This window comes from Barbus barbus (genome assembly GCF_936440315.1).
Source record: "Barbus barbus genome assembly, chromosome: 31".
Lineage (NCBI taxonomy): Eukaryota > Metazoa > Chordata > Actinopteri > Cypriniformes > Cyprinidae > Barbus > Barbus barbus.
The window spans coordinates 25,731,295-25,754,471 of record NC_136759.1 but is presented as its reverse complement, the minus strand read 5'-3'; the positions used below and the strand labels follow the sequence as shown (position 1 = coordinate 25,754,471).

General features: G+C 38.1%; 2 protein-coding genes across 5 annotated transcripts in view; both read right to left on the bottom strand.

Annotated features, from left to right (window-relative positions):
- atp1b3b (ATPase Na+/K+ transporting subunit beta 3b) overlaps nt 1–10,406 on the bottom strand; it is a 29,568-nt gene extending 19,162 nt beyond the window's left edge. The window contains exon 1 of the mRNA XM_079388353.1: nt 10,167–10,406. Within this exon, the coding sequence (XP_079244479.1) occupies nt 10,167–10,272 (106 nt within the window). The 5' untranslated portion in view covers nt 10,273–10,406. The remainder of the gene's footprint in view (nt 1–10,166) is intronic.
- Nucleotides 10,407–11,012: 606 nt separating this feature from the next.
- tfdp2 (transcription factor Dp-2) overlaps nt 11,013–23,177 on the bottom strand; it is a 48,702-nt gene continuing 36,537 nt past the window's right edge. For 3 of the 4 annotated variants that reach the window (XM_079388221.1, XM_079388222.1, XM_079388224.1), the window contains 7 exons: nt 21,071–21,233; nt 18,123–18,269; nt 16,862–16,930; nt 16,140–16,291; nt 14,817–14,983; nt 12,490–12,532; nt 11,035–12,394 (listed from right to left, as the gene is read on the bottom strand). In XM_079388221.1, coding sequence (XP_079244347.1) covers nt 12,286–12,394; nt 12,490–12,532; nt 14,817–14,983; nt 16,140–16,291; nt 16,862–16,930; nt 18,123–18,269; nt 21,071–21,233 — 850 coding nt within the window. In that variant the 3' untranslated portion in view covers nt 11,035–12,285. Of the gene's footprint in view, nt 12,395–12,489; nt 12,533–14,816; nt 14,984–16,139; nt 16,292–16,861; nt 16,931–18,122; nt 18,270–21,070; nt 21,234–23,177 lie in introns of all 4 variants that reach the window. The other variant, XM_079388223.1, reaches the window with a different exon arrangement.

Below are 23,177 nucleotides of genomic sequence, written 5' to 3'. Positions count from 1 at the left end.
AAATAGAAAATAAGAAATGTTTCCTTGACAATAATTTATTTTTCTCAAATAATGAATTTTAGTTGACTGTAATAACGCTGCTACAGACACAGCACAGTGATTGTATCTATGGTATTTCAGTACACCACTGTACAGTTTAAACGCCATATTTACATACTGTGGTATTTCAATGGTACTTAAATTACTAGAAGGAATGCCATGCTGTTAATGTAAAAAATTCCATAGCGGGCCAAACAACAGCACAGAGACACTCTTCTTGTTTGTTGGTGTTATGTAGCGGCTCTTGGACGGAGAAGAGGTAAGAGAAAATAAATACCATCTGAATAATAATTAAAGAATATAAATAGCAAGAGAAAACGCTAAAAGAGGAGTGTGTAAAAGGACAGTGTGTATAAGAGCGTGAGAGAGAGAGGCTCAGTTTAATTATAGATGCATTTCTTCTTTGCTGATGTCTCTGAGGTAGACTATAAATAGCATCTGGGGGAGGACAGTTTAGTGATGGCACAGCACTGGCCTAGGGAGTCACACACACACACATACTTTCTGCTGCCTGTCATAATATTCCCCCGGTGAATCAGTCTTTAAGTGTGTACTGCATGCCAGACATGCAAATGAACAGCCATCATTAGATCTCTCCAAAGAATTTACATGAAAATTCAATTCTATATAAGGGTTGATGACACTCATTTATGCATATTTTATTTCTGATTTATAATTTATTTGATTTTTTTTTTTTTTTTAAATAGTAGCTGGTGGCATAAAGTAAGGTGATATCGCATTGAAGGAAAAAGACTCACTAAAAGAACACATTATATACTTTAAGTCTCTTAATGTATGAATTAATAATTATTTAAACAAAAAATATTATTACCCTGAAGATGCATTTAAAAACATTTTTCATGAAATATAAACTTTGGATTTTTCTTAATAAAAAAAAAAAAAAAAAAAAAAAAAAAAAAAGAAGTCACAAGAAAGCAAAAATACAAAAAGTACTTTAAGAAATTGGCCCATTTAAACTACATTTTTTAATTACTGAACATTTCTCCCAGAAATTAAATGTTTGTCATCATTTACTCATCATTCATAAAACTCTTTTAGCCTATGATGTAAAAAATGATCTGAAAATGCTGCAGTAAAAACCTGTTAAATGGTTAACGGTAAGTTCCTGTAAAATTTACAGAGAAAAAAACCCGTAAACTGACGTTCCCAGAATTCCCTGCGTTGCATTTCAAATTGTTTGAATTTGATGTTTTTTCTTTGAAATAACTGTTTCTTAGTTTTTTCTTATTAGTTATGTTTATTAGGGTTGTATGTTACAGCTAATGTTACTAAATTAATGTTTATTGCATATTTCAGTTTAATAAGTCTCCTCAAGATGGTGTTTAGTGCTTGTGTGTATGACGCACCTTCTATATGTTATTAATTAAAAGCTGCTTGTGATGGGCTTTGGTTCATCATGTGACTTTCTCATCACCACCTGCATTTGGTGGTTATCAGTGCATTTCAAAAGGTACAAAACTTAATATACCAACCTATTGAAGTACTGACATCTGTTTTGTACATCAATAGGTTGGTATATTAATGTTATATCAGTTAATGAAATTATGGTATTTAACTGTAAATTTAGGTTAAAACCGTAAAACCTAAAATGTTGTTACCGTATTTTTTACGGTAGAATTCCGGCAACCACAGCTGCTGTTTTTTTACCGTAAATTTTCCGGAATTTTTTTTACAGTGTAGTTTCATGGATGGGGTTTAATAGAGTTCTTAATCAGACGTGGCTATCGTTAGATTTCTCTTTAGCAGGCGTCTGGATGCGCTGTGCTTCTGGCTGCTGTGGAACTCGTGAACTTTGACCCAAACAGGGCTTTCCTGCACTCAAAATAGTTTGAATCCGTTTCCTGCTAAAGCTGTTAAAGTTGTTAATGTGAACGAAATGCCGTTCCAATGATCTTACATGGATTTGCTTATAAAAAAATGAGTCCCACAACATCAAAATGTTCTGGCAACAGGTGCACAATGGCTAAATAGCAAGATAGCTTAGCATAGCATCAAAACATGACAATTTATGGGATTAATTCCATGTTTTTACTCCAAAGTTAAACTACAGAACATAAGTCAAGTGTTTAAAATAACCTCTGTTATCTGATGTAACTTATCGTAGAATGACACAATAGTATTTTGTAGAATTCTACACAGTGATAAAATGCTACGTCAATCAGCACTACATTATAAATAGATTTTATTTTTATGACAATACACAAGATGGCTTGAACACGGATAAATCATGGAATCGTGTGTTGTTTTCGTGTTAATTGTGTGTATTGTATTCATGTTTCATCCGTCGAAATGTACCTTTTATCAAAATCCCTTTAAGTAAGTCATTCCGGTCGGCGGCCATCTTTGAAACGCCTCTCGTTCAGCTTTTTCAGTCGTGCAAGCGCTCAAATTTAGTTTAGCAAGCTTACGATTAAACATCATATTTGAAATGACCAATGAAATCTGACAACTACCGTCTCATAAATGTTGTTTGCTCAAGTAGCAGTAAGAATATTTTTAGGCTAGCCCAGTCAATGCACATTCACGGTCTTAACGATTAGCGATGGTCTCTTTTATTCAGAAGGCGGGACTATTCCACCATATTGAGTGTTTTTTCTCTAATGGAACACATTTGTGGACTAAAAGCCCTGAGGAATGTTGTTTAGGAAAGCAAGTATACAGGATCATTTTGTCATAAGATGCTCATACTTCATAAAGTTTATATATATATTGCTGTTTTATTTATTTTAGTATTTGTTTTTAATTGTAAATCTTATTTTTTGCACTGATACAGGATTACACACAATTTCGTTATATTTTGTATAATGACAATAAAGTTTCTGATTCTGATTAAATGCATGGCTGTGTTCGTCAGCCACCACTGAAGACCATTTCTGAGCAAGAAAAGCCCAGAGAAGCCGATGCGGTAACGCTGTGAAAGCTGAGGAGACAAAGACACTCAGACGGACATGGATAGAGGAGCAGTAGCTGCTTATCACTGTCAGGAGGACACTCAGCTCATATCTTTATTCAATCTAATGCACCGAATCTCGCTAATGCCTCTTACATTAGATCTGATCTCACAGAGTCAATAACACTGCCTTCAACATTGCCCTATTATTCCCTCACTAGTGTGTGTGTGAGATTCTGCGGGCCGAATGTAAAAGATTTTCAAAGATACTCTTTGAAAACAATATTGGAATTTTGACTGAATTGTGTGTAAAAATATCTTAATTTCATCAATTTAATTTAAATGCACATATATAGACTACTAAAACTCAATATTATACAGACAGTATTAAATGTTATGTTATTTTTTATTTCTTTTTCCATTTAAAAAAAAATAAAAAAAATACTGAACAGTTTGAGGGGAAGATTTTTTTGCATACAATGAAACTTTCTGATTCCAGATTTTTACATGAAGCACAAAATTCAAGATTGAAGTTTTAGCATAAATGTTTAAGAAAAGACAGGTGAAAGTAGTACAGATTTAAAATATCTGCAAAAATATTGCAATTACATAATTTGGACATTTCTTGATGCATCATCAATTTATGCACCCCCCCGCCGCTGCAATCTTTGTTTTAATTTTCTTAATATAACTATTTTGCAAAACGTCGTTCCACAGAAGGTTAAGAAAATGCATCGACTTTGGAGTGTATTTGGACTACAAAACAAAAACTTTGGGAAATTCCTGAATCTAAAAATATAGTGAAAAATTATTATAGTTCACCTAAAGATGTTAATGATATACTTTAGTTTTGTTACATCCATGATATACACTAAACGTTTAGAGTTATATCTAGATCAGATATCAACATCTGCGCGAACTGGAGGTAAAATGATCATTATTTTTGCAGCTCGGTTTGATGCATTTCTTAGGTTGCATTAAAGATGTTTGCTTTGTTCATAAAGCACAAACGAATGGAATAGGGCTCTTAAAACGCATTTTTATTAAATAGACTTTTTGAACTGATTTACGTCTTAAACACTCATTCATTACTTCTACATGATAAACTTACAAATTTAGTGACTTCACTAATGAGCTGTGTGTAGTTTGGGGCAGGACCGAAACAGCTCGTCACAGGTAATAAATGAAGGAACTGGAGGTATGGAGAGAAGAGAAGAACAGAATGAATGAATGGGTCACAGTGAAAGACAGGAGACAATCAAAGCACACAGGAGCAGTCTTTACCAGCGGCTCCTCTCAGCTGTCGAGAAACCCAAGCCCTGAAGAACAAGATACTGTCCTCCTCGTCCTGTGCACAGGCATGCTGGGATAAAAATACCCCGGCCGGTGGCAGGGGGGTATAATGTAGGGTCCCGTACTGAGACTGTGGCTCACCCATAAGCGTGTGTTTTTCTGTAAGCGGACACGCTTGACTCCGGCACGGGACGGCCATCACATCAACAGCCACATGTTACTGTAAGAGAAGACACGCTGTACCCTCATTTAAAGACAGAAGAGCCTACATGACCTTGATCTGCAGGATTGTCCCATCAATTATATCTGATATGATAGCGTGTCTATAAAGAAAGGCAATAAAAAGATTGTTTAAATACCAATAATAACAAAGACAAAAGATTTTTAATCATAAACAAGCCTGAGATAAATCATTTACTTCCAGCTGCTCATTCAAAACGATGAGACCTAAAATATACAACCATCTACAGCATACTACTGTAAACATTGGCAATTCATCAAAGGTGCATCATAAGCAATGGTTAGGCATAAATGTGGGATATTCACCGAATGCAAACGGCTCCAACTTTGAACAATCAGAGCTCACATTTATTTAACTGAAATCACAGACTTTTTAAGTTTAATAACTTGGGGATTGGAATTTGTCCCCAAATTTAAGACCTTTTAAAATAAATAAGACTTTTATTATACTATATTTAACTTTTTATGGCCTGAAATTTGTAATACTGAGCCTAAAACCTGATTGGATGTGCAACAAAATTGTTAATAAAATAAAGATTATTGGAGTATAATTTAAATGCACATTCTACTTGCCATTTGTCAGCAATTATTTGTGAAATTTACAAGAATTTCTCATAAACCCATTCTTAGATAAAGTGTCTTGCTGAATTGAAAACTAGTTTTGTAAAGAATGATTTTTTCAAATGCTTCGCACAAATCTATTCTGTAAGCCTATTTGTCACATTACAAAATCATTATGTTGGAGATCATCTGTATGCAAGTGTACTCCTAAAAGCCAAATAAAAAATAAAAAAACAATCTTTTAACAGATATTTGCTTTTAAACTGACTCTTCATCTATCAGGAAACATGACTAAAAACTTGACTCATCCGGCACATTTGGGCTTTCTAAACAATCAAATGCTTGCAGAATAGGTATCCCCCTCCCAAATAATTTCTCTAGTACTTCTCTAGAGTGTAAAAATAAAAAAAATAAGGTGCTATGTAATTTTTTGACTGTACTAAAGTATTCAAATGTGTTTGCAGATATTTAGGAAACATGCCAAGTTTGATTAAAAAAAAACAAAAAAAACTATGCTACAGCCAGTTATTCTGCTTCGAAATGTGTGTTCCATGTCGGAATGTCTGTTTTTGTTTTCCTCTGTGTGACTCCGCCCACTGCCATCGCCTTCCATTTTCAATGGTCCCTGTAGCGTGCCCTCAATCTGGCAACCTGCATGAGCGTTGGGTCTCAGGAGGGGCGGAAGAAACGATCTCTCCAGTAATTTGAATTTGGACAACAGTAATGGGTACTGAAGAGACCGTTTCTCCCAACTGTTACCTGTCAATATTACAGTATAGACTGCACCTTTAAGGCCACTGGCGGTTTCCCATCAACACAAGAAAGCATTTCTCCAAAGTTTCTTGCTCTACACACCATCAACTGCATTTCATCGTAAAGCACGTTTTAGCCCAGTGTGTGATCAACAGGGGTAACGGCACCGGCGCGGACAGCTCGGCTCTGGAGGCTGAGGACCAGAAGAGCGGCGAGACACCCAGTGAACAGCTGAGACTCCCAGTATGACGCTCCTCGCTGCCAGAATCCCTCCTCCAGCGCCGCTCCCTCGGGCTTGTGCTAATTCATTCACACCACTCCGGCGGCGCCCTCAGCTACACGCTCTCTCTTCTCATGAGTAGCGCTAGAATTACTAGCATAAAATACTCTGGGCGTGAAAGAGGGCACTGAAGTAAACTGTGGTGTTTGTAATATAGATATATAAAATACAGTTCACACCGAATTGGAGAAACTGCAACAAGCAATATGACAGAATAGACCTGCCCAGGGTTGCCAGGTTTTCACATCAAAACCCGCCCAACTGCAACTCAAAACTAGCCCAATGGCGTATCGCCGGGGGTCCTCCAGTAAAAATTGGATTCCGGGGGATAAAATGCACGTTTCCCTGGTAAAATTCACATTGCAGGGGATAAATATCATGTATTTGGGGTCGCTTCCATGAACCATGAAAACCATGAAAAACAACCCACGGCAACAGAGTTAAAGTAGGCCAATTCTTGGCAACACTGGTCCATTTCAGGATTCCCCCGTTCATTTATTCATTGCAACTTTTTTTTATCTCACATTTCTGACTTTTCTTGCAATTAACCCGTCACAGGGAGTTTGACCGACAAGTGATCTGACCAATCAGAACACCAAATCTGCCATCTTGTCCGACAAACAAACCAGACTGGAGAGTCAATTAACATCGGTTTAAAAGTCACAAATGTGAGATACAAACTCACAATTCTGAGAAAGACTTTATTTACTCAGAACTGGATTTGATGACTCGATATTGTAAGTTTCTCTCACAGTTCTGAGAAAATAAGGCAGAATTCACAACTGATAAACAGAACTGCAAGATAAATATCACAATTACCTTTTTATTCTAGTTCTTTTAATTCAGAAATGGGCTTCCATACACTCAAGTTGTTCCAAACCTGTGCTTGATACATTGTAACCCGACAGCTGCAGAAAAGTTCTTCTGAAATGAAACAGTGTAGCAAATGATAAAAGAAAAAATGATTCTTCTAACGGGTCCAGCGAGGAAAGATGCCAACTCCCACCCACTGTTTGCCATGAAGCAAAACTGAGCCAAGCCAGTTACTGAGGAGGGATTTGATCAGCAAGAGTTAAACACAGTTCATCTGAATATGGCAAATCTGTCATTAATTGCAGTTATAAGCACCTTTATTTTTAAGAATGTAAAACCATGTCTATTAACATCCACAAAAACAAAACATAATGAAAGTGCTCCATATGAATCATAAATATCATTCCAAATGTCTCAATGACAATCTAAGTCAACTGGACCCCAATGTTTGTCAAAATAGCTTGTGTTCCACAGAAGAAACAAACGCATAGAGTTTTGGAACGACATGAGAGTGAGTAAATGGCAGATTTGTTAATTTTTGGGTGAACTATGCCTTTAAGTAGCGGTTCAGTTCATCCCCTCATATGAAGCTTTGAAACATTCAGTTTGAAAATGGTGCATCGATGCAACACGGGGAATTTGATGTTTCACTGAGGTTTCAGAAGCAAACACTTTGTTTGCACAAAAATGCTTCAAAAATGGTGTTCCATGGACAAAATAAAAGCATATGCATTTGGAATGACGAGTGCATTTCATGTTTAAGTGAACTATTCCTTTAACTTGAAACGGCTCATGGCCATTTTTCCCATTTAAAATTGAAAACATGAATGAAAAGCCAGTTCCTCAATTATGACACCGTGAAGCTCAAGCCAAACATGCTTGAACACACACCATCAAATCACATCAGGGCCGTGTTAATGGGGCAAACAGGAGCAGGAAGTGTCACTGATGAAATACAGAAATAGGTCATTGTTGCATATGAACGCGTCGCTGCCACATGAGAACAACGTTTCTTTCATCCGTTTAAACTGCCCGTGGTAAACACATCCTGAGATCCCAGCGGCTCATCGCAGCGTATCGCCACAAATCCCAGTCGCTGAGGTCAGATTAGCGTGATTGCTAAATGAACGGCAGATTGGGAAGCGTTAATCTGAGCTGATCCAAACGGAGCCGGACCTGTCCATTAACTCCAGCCTGATCCTTTTATCTCTTCACTAGCCATCCTTCTCTCCATCACTCCACCTCCTTCACTTCCCCTCGGGAAAAGTAAAAGCAGACTGGGCACCAAAACACTTTCTCTTATGCATACATTTGTTTTTTTGCAATTACTGTTGCTCTGGGACCCAAACACAGCAGACACACGGCAAGCGATGGAGATGTTTTATCAGGCATCTTTTTATTTGGCCTTGGATGCAATTTGTATGCCTCTCTCACAAACCCAACTATTCTAGACCATAGAGGCTCATCCCATTTGGCTACTTAAAAAGAATTAAATAAATAAAAGGTTTTAATTTATTTTAAATAAAAAAAATAAAAATTCTGCTTCCATTTAGGTTTACTGCCAAAATGTACTGGTCTCATAATAATAATAATAATAAAATAAAGCATATGAAATGTATATTTGCACCATTTAAAAAAAATACAATAAAAATGAAATACCTAAAATAACTTCATATTTACACATTTTATAATTTCATATTATTTTTATAATGCATTTATATTTACATTTAATTATTTTAAATTTACATTTAAATTATACATTCCCACTTTTTTTAAACCAAATGTTTTAAATGCAAACCAAACATTTTTACAGTAATTCCAATGACACAGGATTAACCCATCGAGCACTCCAGATAGCTCCATCAGCGCCAGTACAGCCAATTCTACTGCAAACATGAACACAGGCCCAGATCAGCAGAACGACTAGGCCTCATCGTGTCAAGCAATCCTAAACTCCACTATGAATGAATAAAACCTGCATACACATCATATTCCTCAAGGCTGGAGGTTCGATTTCATTTGAATTCAATCGATTTCCTTCACGAGGCCTATCGCTACAGGAGCTCGAAGAGAACCGGTTTGACCTTGAGAGAGGACAGGGAGGAGGGGCAGAACACGAGCCGAGGAACACCCATCCCGCTGAAGAAGAGGTGCTGCACAGTTTAGCATCACGAACACCACCAGGCTGCTCGCTTGACTGGGGAGCACAACTACAAGGAAATAGTTTCCTGCAAAGCAGGTTACCAAGCAACTGGGCGTTTAAGAAACTGCTCGATAATTATGGACACTTTGCAGCTTTGAGGAGAATTTCCATGCAAAACAAGGCCAGACAGTCTTTCTGAAGAGAACACGAGATGCGATCAAATGAGAACAGAAAGCATCTTCTCCTCAGTGCAGCAAATGTGTGTCCAGGGATGTGGAAATTTCCTCTCATCCTCTCTCAAGCAGGGCTGGGACCCTCAGCTACGCTCATTTGCATATCGAATGAATGCGGAGGCTACGTCAGCACGGCCGCGCGAGTGATTGACAGCCGGAACATTCCATACTTCGAATAATCGGAACATTCCGAATCGAATGTAGCGATTGTTCTCCATATTCCCCGCGGTGGCGTTTTTCTTCCGAATGAGTGAAATATCGCTAATATGCGCAAACCGAGGCAGGTGCGTGTTCGCAGCCGCCATTCATCGAGTTCCGAATAACCGCCGCGTATAAATGATTATCATCCCATCTAATGTGCCAGGCCTGCTGTAGAGAGCGCAGTGATCCTCGTCTGAAACCGCAGGAATATCTGTTCGTTTGACGATCGCTTAAACGGGTTGATTTGGAGCTTGTTTTGATTAACACTCCGGAGGAAATCAACTAGACTCGGATTCAAAATCATATTTTACTAAACGCCCTTTCTATAAAGCGTTTAACCAGGCTCCATTTTAGCTGACTTGAGATGTCTTGATTCCTCACGGAATAAACGATCGATTGGCAGAGCTTTTATGCAGGCATCTCGGATTTGGTCTCAATGAATGGATTTAATCGGTGCCATTGCATCTGAAGGAATCCCGCAGATCTGATGTATGGTGGATCGCTGTCAGAATGGAACCGATTGAGAGAAATCCTTCAGTGCAACAGAGCTATGGGTAATTCAGTCAAGCGCTGCAGATGCGTAGAGATTTCTCTGCGTGCCACAAAATATCATAGGTAGTGCCGTGTTCTTTTGGAGATCTGAACAGCAGTTTTATGGCGTGCAATTGACACTTGTCAACAAAAAACACGATTACTCACCCCAACTGCTCGCGGTGCGCCCGATGAATTCCCCCGTCCGTGGGTTGTAGATACTATCTTTCCAACTGGACGGTTTCTCGTCAGCTTTCTCCTCTTTGTTGGCCATGGCGTGAATAGGGTGAATAAACCAGTTTGAGGACCACTCAGAAAAAGCAGTGATTCGGGCTCGCCACCTTCGCGTTATGAAATAAATGAGGTGTGCGGTCTTTCCACGCTGCAGCAGTCCACTAGCGGCGCATGCGCAGTAGAGCCGCATCACAACGACGCCGCGTAGTTTGCAAACTCCAAAAGTAGTTCAGAAACCTGTATAGGGCTACTTATTTACCTTTTCCCCTCAGACACTATTTCTCAGGGTAGGGTTGAGTCAGTTTTTGTATGGTCATCTTGACTTGACAAAACAAGCGATTGAGCATTCCCCCCGGGGTAAGTTGTCACAAGATTATTTACTGACACTGATTTAAGAAATGACCTCTTCTTGGGAAAATCGAACTAAAGTTGAGCTTCCAAGGTATTTGACTTATCAGCTAAAAAAAAACAAACAAACAAAACAAAAACTCTTTAAAACGAAAAAACGTGTTTGAAACCTACATGGATTAGCAATACTAAAGAAAAGTCGTCTTTTGACTCAGAACTCTATGAACCACATGCTCTCGCGGATCTGATGATGACGATCCAGATGGGAGCATTTATTAATAACAGAGATGCACACAAAACTTACCTTTTTTGTTTGATGTAGCTGTATTCTGCTTCAATGATCACAATATTTGGTACATATTGTTCCAATGACATATTTGTCATTATATTGTTTTTGAAATGAAATAACCACAAAAACAAAGACTGATATAACAACTTTGCACCACAACAGAGAAATGTCAGTTGAAATTTTTATAAAAAAAACAATTCTTGGCGTATTTACACTCTTGGAACGAATACAAACGCATGCATTAATAATTATAATCTCCTTAATTTAGAACATCTTTTCCTCGACCAACAACATAACCGCTAATTTGATTCTAAACAGCATAACAATAACACATTGATTTGATATTTAGTGTACAGATCTGGCCTGATGTCAAGTGCATTTAAAATCTGTTAAATGCACATTAAGTATTGGTCTCATGAACATAACCCATTACTTGCAAGGTTAAAATTTGCAATGCTGCGGAAATGATTAACTTTTTTTTTAGTAACAACGTTTAATAACCGTTCAAATTAATAATACCATATTACAGCTTTAAAGCTTTGTTTTTTTTCTGGACCACACCACACCACAGGTATCCAAAATTATATGTTTATATATGTATACATGTACATACAGTTACATTGCAAACCAAAATTCATTAGTTCTGTTGGGTTGAGTTGCTTTAAAACGCTGACCTGAGTGGATCAGGACAGTTTCCTTTACATCTGCCACACTCAATGCCAACAAAAACTCACAACAAGACTACATCTCCCAACATGCAACACTCAAAAGGCCTGAGAAAGACAGGCTGGCAGCTATTTGAACCCGGAACAGCAGATACAACCATCCATGTTTTATTTTCCTTCAACTATTGCAATGAATGACAATGAATAAACTATACAATTAAACAAAATGACATTGAATCAACCTATTTAAAAAAAGAACATTTTTTCTTATTTTTAAATGCATGTAAATTCCTTTCAATCGGTGAAGAGTAAGATCAGCACGTTGCTTTCCGATCCCCACGGAGAAAAAAAAGTGGCCCTAGCCCACTGGACTACACAGATATCGTCATATTCAAATATGACCGAAATAAATACATTTTTGGAAAGAATTTGAACGTCCTTCAGGGTAGGAAGCAGAGAAGAGTAGCACACGGAGATGATATGAGGCAGTTGAACTGAAGATGTGTTAACCTTCACTTATTCGCTCTCCTCTATGGCCCGACCCGCGGCTCGCTAGCCAAAAAGCACCACAGAAATACAGTAAACCGTCTCCCCTGGAGCCAAAGACTCCTGGCGTTTGTGCCAAACTGGGAAAAGAGATGGTGAGGGAAGTTCAAATATGATAATATAGAGAGGAGTGGCAGCTTATTTCCTGTGTAGCATTCCCTCCCCGGCTCTGCTCGCGATTCCCGTCCCAGCGCTGAGCTCAGGATCACTCTGGGGAAGAGGGATTGTCGTCGTCTTCATCCTCGTCATCCTCGTAGGAGCTGGGCGTCTGGCCACGAGACTCTGAGGCGTGTGATGGGGCCGTGCTGCTGTGACTGTGAACACAGAGAAGGGATGTGAGTGAGATAAAGGAGGACCTGAATGAAAGCAGCGGTCGGGATATTTGGCGACGTTATGCTGACAGACATACCTTGTGTGGCTGAGAGGTGTTCTGTTGGAGTTTGTGGCCATGTCTGTAGGGACAGAATCACATGTTTTGTTTAGAAACCCGTATTAAAGGAGATCTATTATGCCCCTTTTTACAAGATGCAATACATGTCTCAGGTGTCCCCAGAATGTGTCTGTTAAGTTTCAGCTCAAAATACCCCACAGATCATTTTGAAAATGTGTGGAAGCAGAAACACGCTGTTTTAGTGCATGTCTCTTTAAATGCAAATGAGCCTCCTTTTCCAGAATACAGCTGTGCCATTACAGCTCGTACCTGCTAAAAACATCTGTTTGGTTTTGATCATCATGTCTATCGCACCGAAATCATGCATTTTAAAGCCATATCAGTTTAACTTCTGAAATCCGGTTTTCTGAGCGCACGCACACAGAAAGCAGCTGTCACACGGCATGTGAGTACTAAACTAAGTTCTCTTTCATGTCATATTGCGTTTAAACTGTCAAATACACACGGTTGTTAAAACACACGAGTTACAAGAACAGTCGGTTATGTCTGTAAAGGTAAACAGCTGGGAAAGAATGCATGTTTATATTAGATCTATGCATTACGTGACAGCAGCGTAATATGCAGTACTGTCTACGCTGTTAATATGAGCCAAACAATAAAATAAAAACAGAAAATCACTCACTGCTCTGGACTGAATCATTGCTGTAGTTCTAATAAGAATGCTCTAGCATGAAGATAAACATGGCAGATAGTGTGCGGCTCGCTCAGGGCGGGGCTTCTGCTAATGTGTCCCTTAACGGGTTGTGGGTGGGGCTTGTAGAATGTGATGTCACATTTTACGGATTCTGCGAATGGCTTGTTCTAGGACACTGCTTATGATTTATGGGGATTAAAAGAAAAGAATCATTGTAGGGTGGTTGTGTTCACACACTGCCAACACACAATTATGTTCAAACAACATGTAAAAGTGAATTTTGCATAATAGGTGCCCTAGAAACTACACAGACATGCAATGCTGCTTTATCTGCACAAGACGGAAGCCTGTGTAAAGCGGAAACTGATGTAGGAGGTGCAAAATAGATTTGCAAAAGCAGGTTTACAAAAGAAAAAAAAAAGCACTGACTGTATGTTTATTATTTAAACCAACTATTTGCTATTTATTATCAGAAAACTCAATTTTTTAATGGATCAGTTTATTAAACCTTTAGAAAAACTATATACAAAAAATATGGCAATGTGTTGATTATCATGTTTTATGCCTAATATGTCTTAGTAAGGTGACATTTAAATGCTCAGTTTTATGAACAAAGCTGTAGTTTTTATTATGGTGCAATGAAATACAATTACAATTAAGAGACAGATGCATTCTAATGCATCATACTTGATATTCACATTTTAACATGATTTTCTAAAAACTGCTGTATGGATAGTCAAGTAAACCCAAGTTGCTTCAGTCCAGTAAACAAACTGAATATTAATAACAATATAGAAGTTATTCTAATGTTTACTTTACAAAAATCAGTAAAGACTTCACAGCAAAAAGAAGCATGAAGCATGAGCTGAAGGATGTTTCTGTAATGATAAAAGGATGGCAGAAGCATGTAGCAGACTGTGTTTAACAGGTTTTTCAGCATGTTGATCATTTACAGGCCTTAAATATGTGCATCAAAGATGGCTGTACAGGGTTAAACAAGTATTAGCTGCCTAAAAAAAGTGAAATTGCTGCTAAACTGAGACGTAGTCAGTGTTAGTTGCGGACTGTGCCGATATGTGACTTGCAGGTTTTGTAGCTCACGCTCTGCACTCACAAGTTACTGTCCACTTGTGAGATGAGGGTGTGAAACCACAGAACAGTACACTTTCTTTCTTTTTCGTCACGCTGACTTAAAATTCAGAGCGAAAGTTGAGAGCAGAATAATCCTTTATATAGAGATGCTAATCACCTTCCCTTTCTTCATATGTTCAATACTTTTTCCCTGTGTCATTCCATTTTATTACACAGAACTTAATTTCTGTACTTATTTGTTTTGATTTATTTGCATGTATGGATTACTTTGGTTGTAATCGACATCTGGCGAACATTTCAAGTCAACAGCACCTTTAGAAATATGTTTACTGAGAAAAATGGTGACGTGTTCAATCAATACTTATTTTACCCGCTGCAAGTCATTTACAATTCACCGCAGTGCAGATGATCAGGCATTTCCAGCAACAGTGAAATCAAAGCAAGAGGAGTTCTTTTAAGATCCAAGATAATTATTTATTTGAACTATAAACTATTATATATATGATATGATGATGAGGGTGGTTTCGGGAGAGAGAAGGTCATAAAATGAGATACTCACTGGTGACATACGCTTCCAGAGATTTGGGCACCAGAGATCTGGCCACGCTCAGGTTCTCTGGAGAGCATGTGCCGTTCTCCAGCCCCAGAGACATGCCCATCCGCTTCAGGATCTCAACGTCATCATGGATCTCGAACGTGTTGTCAAAGTTAAAGAGGTATTCACACCTGTTTGGAGGAACGAGTTCATGTTGAGTCAAAGATACATTACAGTCGGTGCAAAAAAATGGTGTGAAAGTGTAAGATGTTGGTAAGGTAAAGGTCTAATAACAATACACTACCATTCAAAAATGTAGGGTCAGTAGGATTGTGTGTTTTTGAAAGAAATTCTGACATTCAGCAAGGATGCATTAAATTGATCAAAAGTGACAGTAAAGACATTTACTTTTGAATTTTCTATTCATCAAAGAATCCTGAAAAATAAAATGACCATAGTTTCCAGAAAAATATAAAGCACCACAACTGTTTTCAACATTGATAATAATCAGAAATCAGCATATCGAAGTGATTTCTGAAGGATCATGTGACACTGAAGACGAGAGTAATGATGCTGGAAATTCAGCTTTGATCGCAGGAATAAATTACATTTTTCAATATATTAAAACAGAAAACAGTTATTTGAAATTGTAATAATATTTCACAATATTACTCTATTAACTGTTTTGATCATAAATGCAACCTTGGTGAGCAGAACCTTATTTTTTTATTTGTTTTTAAATAGAGGCATGAATGATAGGACTCATTTTATTTACCCATTTTATGAAGGATCACATGACACTAAAGGCTGTAATGATGCTGAAAATTCATCACAGGAATAAATTCAAATATAAGTTACTTTACACTGTAATAATATTTCACAATATTACTTTTTTTTTAATCAAATAAATTCAGCCTTGCTCGACACAAAACCTGAAAAGGTTCAGTAATTTCACTTTAATGGCAATTAATACGTTTTTCAAATAACATATATAATGAAATAACAAATATAGGAAAATGCTAGAAAAATGCTAATTTTAGACAGCACTAAGAGGCTTTTGCATCTGAACTCTTCATATACAGTCCCCTCCATAAGTATTGGAACAGTAAAGACAAAATTGCTCTGTTGGCTGTGGAGTCAAGACATTTGAGCAATTTTGTCTTTACTGTTCCAATACTTTTGAAGGGCACTGTATACACATACATTTATGCCAAAGAACCCTGTTTATTTATGCATTTTACTAGGTTTATGAAATCAGTGGAGGACATTTCTACAGAAGAGAGAAAGGGAGAGAGCTGGAAGAAAAATGGAGGAAAGAAGCCAAACGGGTGGAGAAAGATCTCATACTTATCGCTAGAGATGGAGCAGTCGATGACGGTGCGGACGTCAGTGTTGAGAATGATGAAGGGAAGCTGAATGACAGATCCTGGCGGGGGAGTGGACTGGGACGAGGCTTCGCTGACCTGGTTCCTCTGCACCAGATTCTTAAAGGCGATCTGCTGCTCACGGAAAGAGATGCACAAATCAGCACACGTACACACAGAGCGCTTCAGCCATTAAGGATCCACTCATTAACCTTAAATCAGTCAGCATGTTGATAAATAAAAGCTTTGTGTGGTCTGATGCTAACTCCGTTCAGTCTCGGGATGTGTGGGGGTTGCTCAACGACTAGGACCGAGCCAATGCATTTAATTTAGCGCTCCAGAAGCCCTCCCAGCTCCTGATCAATATCCCAGCAGGACCAAGGGCTCTTCTGATCCCTCCACACATCTACAGCTTTATCGCTGTGATCTGTTGCATTACACGCCGTATCATTAACGGTCATCTATAGTAACGTAACACATCAACACAAACAGACAGCAGTGATTTCCTGAGCTACTGTGTGGGGCCTGTAATTTGACTGCAGGAGATGGATGGCCTCATCTCACTTCAGACAAAAAAAAAGAATCAATATTAGTGGTTTTCTGCTTTTCCACAGCTGGCCACAGTTAATGTGTCCCTCCCCCTCTCATCTGCTGTTTTTACTCATCCTTTCGTTATGGACACACACAAACAGGTGTGCTACAAACCTGTAATATTAGCTCCTCTAGCTGGGCTCTTTTCTGTCGGATTCTTTCCAAACGCTTCTGTTTTTCCAGCTGAAAGATGACCAGACACACAAATATAATAGCATTAGATGGTTTGGAGATATATGAGCCCCCATCATCCTCTGTTTGTGTCTGTCAGGCCGTCACAGATGTGACACTAACAGATGGTGTCAGAGGCTCTTCAAACACACACATTTTGCCCTCATTAACACTACTTCTGAATGCAAGACTGACAACTATTAAAGCATTTACTTGTGTCTCTAGTACATACAACCACACATATTATATGGCTCACAAAAACAAAAATCACTGGTCTAGTATTTTTAAGTAAATCTTACTTGATTTTCGTCAGTGAATATGTTCACATGCATTACAAAACACTGAGAACTCAAATTAAACACATTTTACAGGTTTACATGCAAATCAATAAACTGACAACAGACATTAGCATTTAAATGAGAGTTTAAAATGATCAGGTTTTTCCTCCTGTTACAGTCAGACCTGCAATAAAGACATTTCCATGCAAAGCAAAAATCTACTGTAGGTGTGTCGATTAGATTTTGCTTAAACCGTTAAAAAAGCACATAGTTAAGCACAGTCTGTGCATTAACTCAAATATACCCCAGTTAATCCAAAATTCTGGTTAATCAAAATCTGAATAAGACAGTCGGGATATGCTGGATTCTTTAAAATGAACCTGTCGAGCATGTCTTTTGTTTATTCATTGATTTGGAATAGGTTGAACAAAAAAAGTTTCGTTAGCCCGGCCTGGCCAGTAGATAAGAGATTTTATTACCCTGATAATGTTTTCACTGGCCCCACAACAAAAATAGTATTTTTACCTTTAATATTTTGTTTTATATATTTTATTATTGTATATTATACACTTAATTATTTTATAATTAAAAATAAATTGCGAAAATCGCCTTAGCAATGCATATTACTAATCAAAAATGAAGTTTTGATATATTTACAGTAAGAAATGTACAAAATATCTTCATGGAACATGATCTTTACTTTGAATTTTGGCATAAAAGAAAACTCAATTTTGAGCCATTCAATGTATTGTTGGCTATTGCTACAAATATACCCCAGCGACTTAAGACTGCTTTTGTGCTCCAGGGTCACAGATGTGAATATTCCAGTTGTTTTTCTGAATAAACACACAACCGGAAGATGTTGCACATGTAATATCACTGGAATAAAAGGGAAGGTCATCTGTGTCAGTGAATTTGTCTTTCACCTCTAAGTTGCGGCACTCTTGGGCTGAGTTTGTGGGCAGGCCGATCCAGCGGATCTCCTTCTTCTCTTTAGAGATGATGTTCATGGCCATCAACACGTTGAGTGCGTCGTACACACGCCGTCGGATGTTCTTCTGGTCGTACACCTGCTGCAAGTGCAGACACACAGCCTCTGTTAATGTCACAAAGCACACAGAGACGAGCGATCATCTGCCCCAATCCCCTGCGTCTGCGCTAAAGTCACTTTTAATTACACCTTTTAGCATTCCACCAGGGGCGAGAGATTAAACTCCAGTCCAGGAAACATCAGGTGGACTGTCTGAACTAATAGCGGAAAATATTCACAACAAGCCGCGCTCACTCCAGGTAAAAGCAGTCCTTATGCAATGATCTAAGACCAGCGTCCAAACCCAAAGTCTCGTTATAAAAGAGATATCATGTGAGATCAGCATTAAGTGTCTGTTCCTGTTTAGGGTTCTGGGACAGAGCCTGACGAGAGCTGGACATTGAGCAGCACTACAGGAAGTGCTTGGCGTTCTTCATAAACCACAGACAGATAAATCACAGCTCATATTAACATAAGACGCTGCAGGAGGGACCTGGAGAACTTTAACATCTTTTACAGGCCCAGTTCGGTTTTATTGTGCCGTGTAAACAGACACAGAGTAAGTGACGCTCATTTAGGTGAGGCATAAAGGTATGCTAGGGCTGCACGATTAAATCGAATGCAATTTTCATACGCATCGTGTCAGTAAAGCTTCTGTGATTAGTATTAAATCTCCATCACGTGCTTTCAGATGGAGCAGCATTTACTACACAGAGCTGTAGTTCACTGACAGGCTCCTCCCAAAAAAAAAAAAAAAAAAAAAAAAAAAAAAAAAAAAAAAAAAAAAAAAAAAAAAAAAAAAAAAAAAAAAAAAAAAAAAAAAAAAAAAAAAAAAAATCGCAGACGATATTATTGCGCAGTTATGAAATGGAACAAATTGTTCCCGATAATGAAAGCTGTTTGCGTAGCTTCTCAGTGATCTACGGCTCTGTGTAGTAAATGCTGCTCCATCTGAAAGCATGTGAAAATACCATAATTAATAACGTTTTTACTCCAAACTCACTTCATAACATCAGTCGAGTGCTGAAATAAATCCTTCTGTGAGATGTGGCTTCTTACACAGAATAAGGCATGCAACATATTTCATAGTATACTAAGCAGCGATAAAGGCATTGCATTACAAATATACTTTATTATAATGAAAGTTATAATAATAAGAACTCAGATAAACCATATATTGTCGTAGTCGTGTGTTTATTAGTCACGTTGAATCAATAAAGCAGTTAAATCTTCTGTTTATTCAGCTGCAGTGATTGGCATTTCCTGGGTTTCTTCCGCGAGGCGTTATTTGGACTTTCAGCACGAGAGCACTCTCTAGCCTTCGGATGGAGATTTACTACTGATCACAGAACTGTGCTTCACTGAAAGATACGCATGACAATCGCAGCTTCTGTCTAATCCCAATTGCCATTTCATTTTGATTTATCGTGCAGCCCTACTATATGCATGTTTCATATCTGAAAGACCAGTCCAATGAAAGTCTGAGAAAATCAATAGCAAATGGTACTCTAAAGCAGGATTTGTACTTTCGCATCCGCTTCGCGAGCCTCCGCTGACTGCGCGCACCTTCCCAAACGCACAAGGCTTTTATACTTGACGCGTTCACCATTGAGCTATTCTTTGAAACGACAGGGGGCGACGGGGAGTAATTTTCCTCTAAAACCATCGGGAATCACCGGTGAGAAGAAGTCATTTGCCGGTACAAGACTTCTCCTGATGAATGAGTTGATGAATTAATCATTTCTTTATGAACTGGTTAAAATAATCTTAAGATTTTGGGTTTATTTCGCATCAAAGCAAAATTGCGGACGCGTCGAGTATAAATCAGCCATAAGAAAGCATAGGGTAAAATCCATTATGACTTTTAAAAGCTCAGTGACTGGAGGGAGAGTTAAATGCGTGAGTCATGAAGCTTAATTTAAGGGCTGGGTATTCGGTACGGCTGGGAATCATTCCGTACCTCACGATTCAATTCATGTCGACTCTTGGGGTCACGATTCGATTAAAAATTGATTCACAATTTTCCGATTTTTAATCACGCTTTCATCAAATTTTTGGTGCACACTGGACGTCAAACGCACCAGTCTGTAGTATGGGTTGTCCTGACTTAAGAAATCAACAAGTATTAACTTCCTAATAAATAAAAAATATTTTACACTTCCCATTAGGGATGTGCCCAAATCTGAATGGCTTGTTCAGAAAGGAAATGACATGTACTACGGAACCCCTAAAGGAATAAATAGAAAGTGGCAAAAAAAATCTCAATGCTTTCTCTCGCAATTATATCGTTGTAGTAATTATACTGTATATAAATTGTGGGCATCAGGGAGCCGTTATTAATATGCAGGGCATTGAAATTGTTTTTGAACGCATGTTCGCTTTTAATTTTTTATATAATTTGATTTGATACTCATTTATTTGTATATACAGGCAATCAGGTACAGTACGTCATTTTTTCCCAATTTAAGAAAATCTCTCAAATAATGCTGTAAACTATACAATAACCCTGTCAGTTGGTACAATATTATATTAAACTGATCGCAATTAATCAATTTGACAGCACTAATATATATTTATACAAACAAACAAACAAACAAATAAATAAATAAATAAAATAAATATTAAGTTTTGTTCATGCATCAACTGAAAACAGCATAGAATGATTATTGGGATTTAAGAATCAATATTGCTTCATCAAAATGAGAACCAATTAAAACCAAGAAATCCATATTTTCAACCTAGCCCTATTAGGTTTAAGACTCTCTCAAAGTATGTGCAACAGTAAAAGCTGCAAGGGAACTACCATGAATTCACATCACAGTTGTGTTATTCTGTGGCACTCACAGAGTCGGTGGGCATCAGGCTGCTGGCGTGAGTGAATTCAGACACCAGCTCATCGGCCACCTCGTTATAGGACGTAGTGCCTTTCTTTTGTACCTTCTCACACACCTTCATGGAGAAGTGCCTCAGTCCTTTACCGTTCTTATCTGCCCTCTTCATTCTCTTACTGCAGAGACAGAGAAAGACCAAGAGTGAGAGTTTGCACGTTTCATTTCTGGACAATACACGTAAAGGATAGCTTTTCCTTCATTTAAAAAAATAAAATAAAAAATTCTAAAATAAAACTTAGAAAAAAGAAAATGAAGAGTGTAAACATTAATAACATTAAGATTTGTTGCATTATGTGCATTGTTTTAATAACAATTATTAAATCCCCTCCAAGTCTCACTACCGTAACGCAAAAACCCTCCAAAATGCATTACTGTAATGTGAAGAAAGAATTAAACCGTCACAATTCATATATTAATATAGCCTTGGTAGTTTTTTCAGAAGCACCACTGAGAATGAGAATAATGTTACAATGCAAAAAAATCATAATAAAACAGGCTTCATTTTTTAATTTTAATGTAAAATTGTTGATTTTTTTTTCTTTCAGATTTGGGGTGAAAAGTGAAAGAATGTCTTGCAATTTTAAAATATGCTCCCAAGAATTCCCAACAGGCAAAACGTGTATTCCAAACGCATGTCTGGGAAAAAGATTAATGGCCATCATAAACACATGCTCCATTTACATTTGGGCTTTCATAAACACACACATCCACTCTTATGATGGACTGTAGTTAACGTGGTTTTGAGAAGCAGCAAACCAAGCTCTGTTCTCTGTAACTCTAGAGGACGCATTTGAGAGTAGCATGCATGGAGTATGATTGGACACACACTCCTTGTCCTCTACAAACAGCACATATGCATTGCACTTTTTCACTTTTCATCCTATGTTTCAAGTTTGCACCCATCATTTCCATTTGTTGATTCTAGTGTGTGATCCTATATACACACACACACACACACTATCCAAAACACACATATATACACACACACACACTCACTCACTATCCAAAACACACATATATACACACACACACACTCACTCACTATCTGGGAAAGATACACAGTATGTCTGGGGTTGTGAGGGTAGTCTGTGTATTTGTGCTCCCAGCATGCATGTGTGTTTTGTGTTTGACTGGGTCTGTGGCCCAGGGTCGTATCACTGTAGCTTCACTGCTGGATGAGTCAAGTTCAGGCGACAGAGGTGAGAAAGCAAGCACACACATGATGAGTGTGCGAGAGAAAGTGAGTGGCTCAACGTGACGTCAACGCCTCCGCCGCCGCATGGATACAACTAGACTCATTCACTCAATCCATTCATCTCTGCCACCAATAGGAATAAAGTACAGAGAGATGGATGGTGCACGTGTTACAAATAAAACAGAACATATGAGAAAGCACTAGACTCTAAAAACACAATAAATGCAGACAAATCTAAAACTAGTGGTTTGCAAGATGATTGCTATAATGTTGAGGCCGTTTCTAGGGTGTTGTTAGTTGAGTGTGCCTCAAATTCCTGGGTGTAAAGCCTGATCAAACAAACTGAACATTTGAGGAAGGTAAAGCTTAGCTAGCAGGCTAATGGGCTAACGGTATGCTATACTAGTAAGTACATTGATTTGTTACCTTGCAAACCCTAAGTTAACAAAAACCCTAAATGTTTTAATAATCTACAGCTTTGACTCCTGAGCAAGACACTGCACAAATTGTGAGACGTGAGTGTAACGGTCATACACGGCCATCTAGCACTTTCACATATAGAAAAACAATGGAAAAGTAGCAAATTTGAATGAAAAAAAAAAAAATTGCGTTCTGTGTGAACGGCCCCTAACATGCAGTGAATTATCAAATACGCGATGTGAGAGAAACACCAACTTGTCGCTGGCGCTCGTGAAATATTTGGCATGCTAATATCTGGACCTGTCAGCGAACTCGGAGAACTCACGTGTGATCTTGTGTTATTTCCTTATCACTTCTCGCGTGCGTTTGGTTGTGAAACGTGGTTTTCCAGAGTTGTCGGCGATTCTTCCTGTTGTAAAGTCATGCAGTGTGTAACGTCTCACTG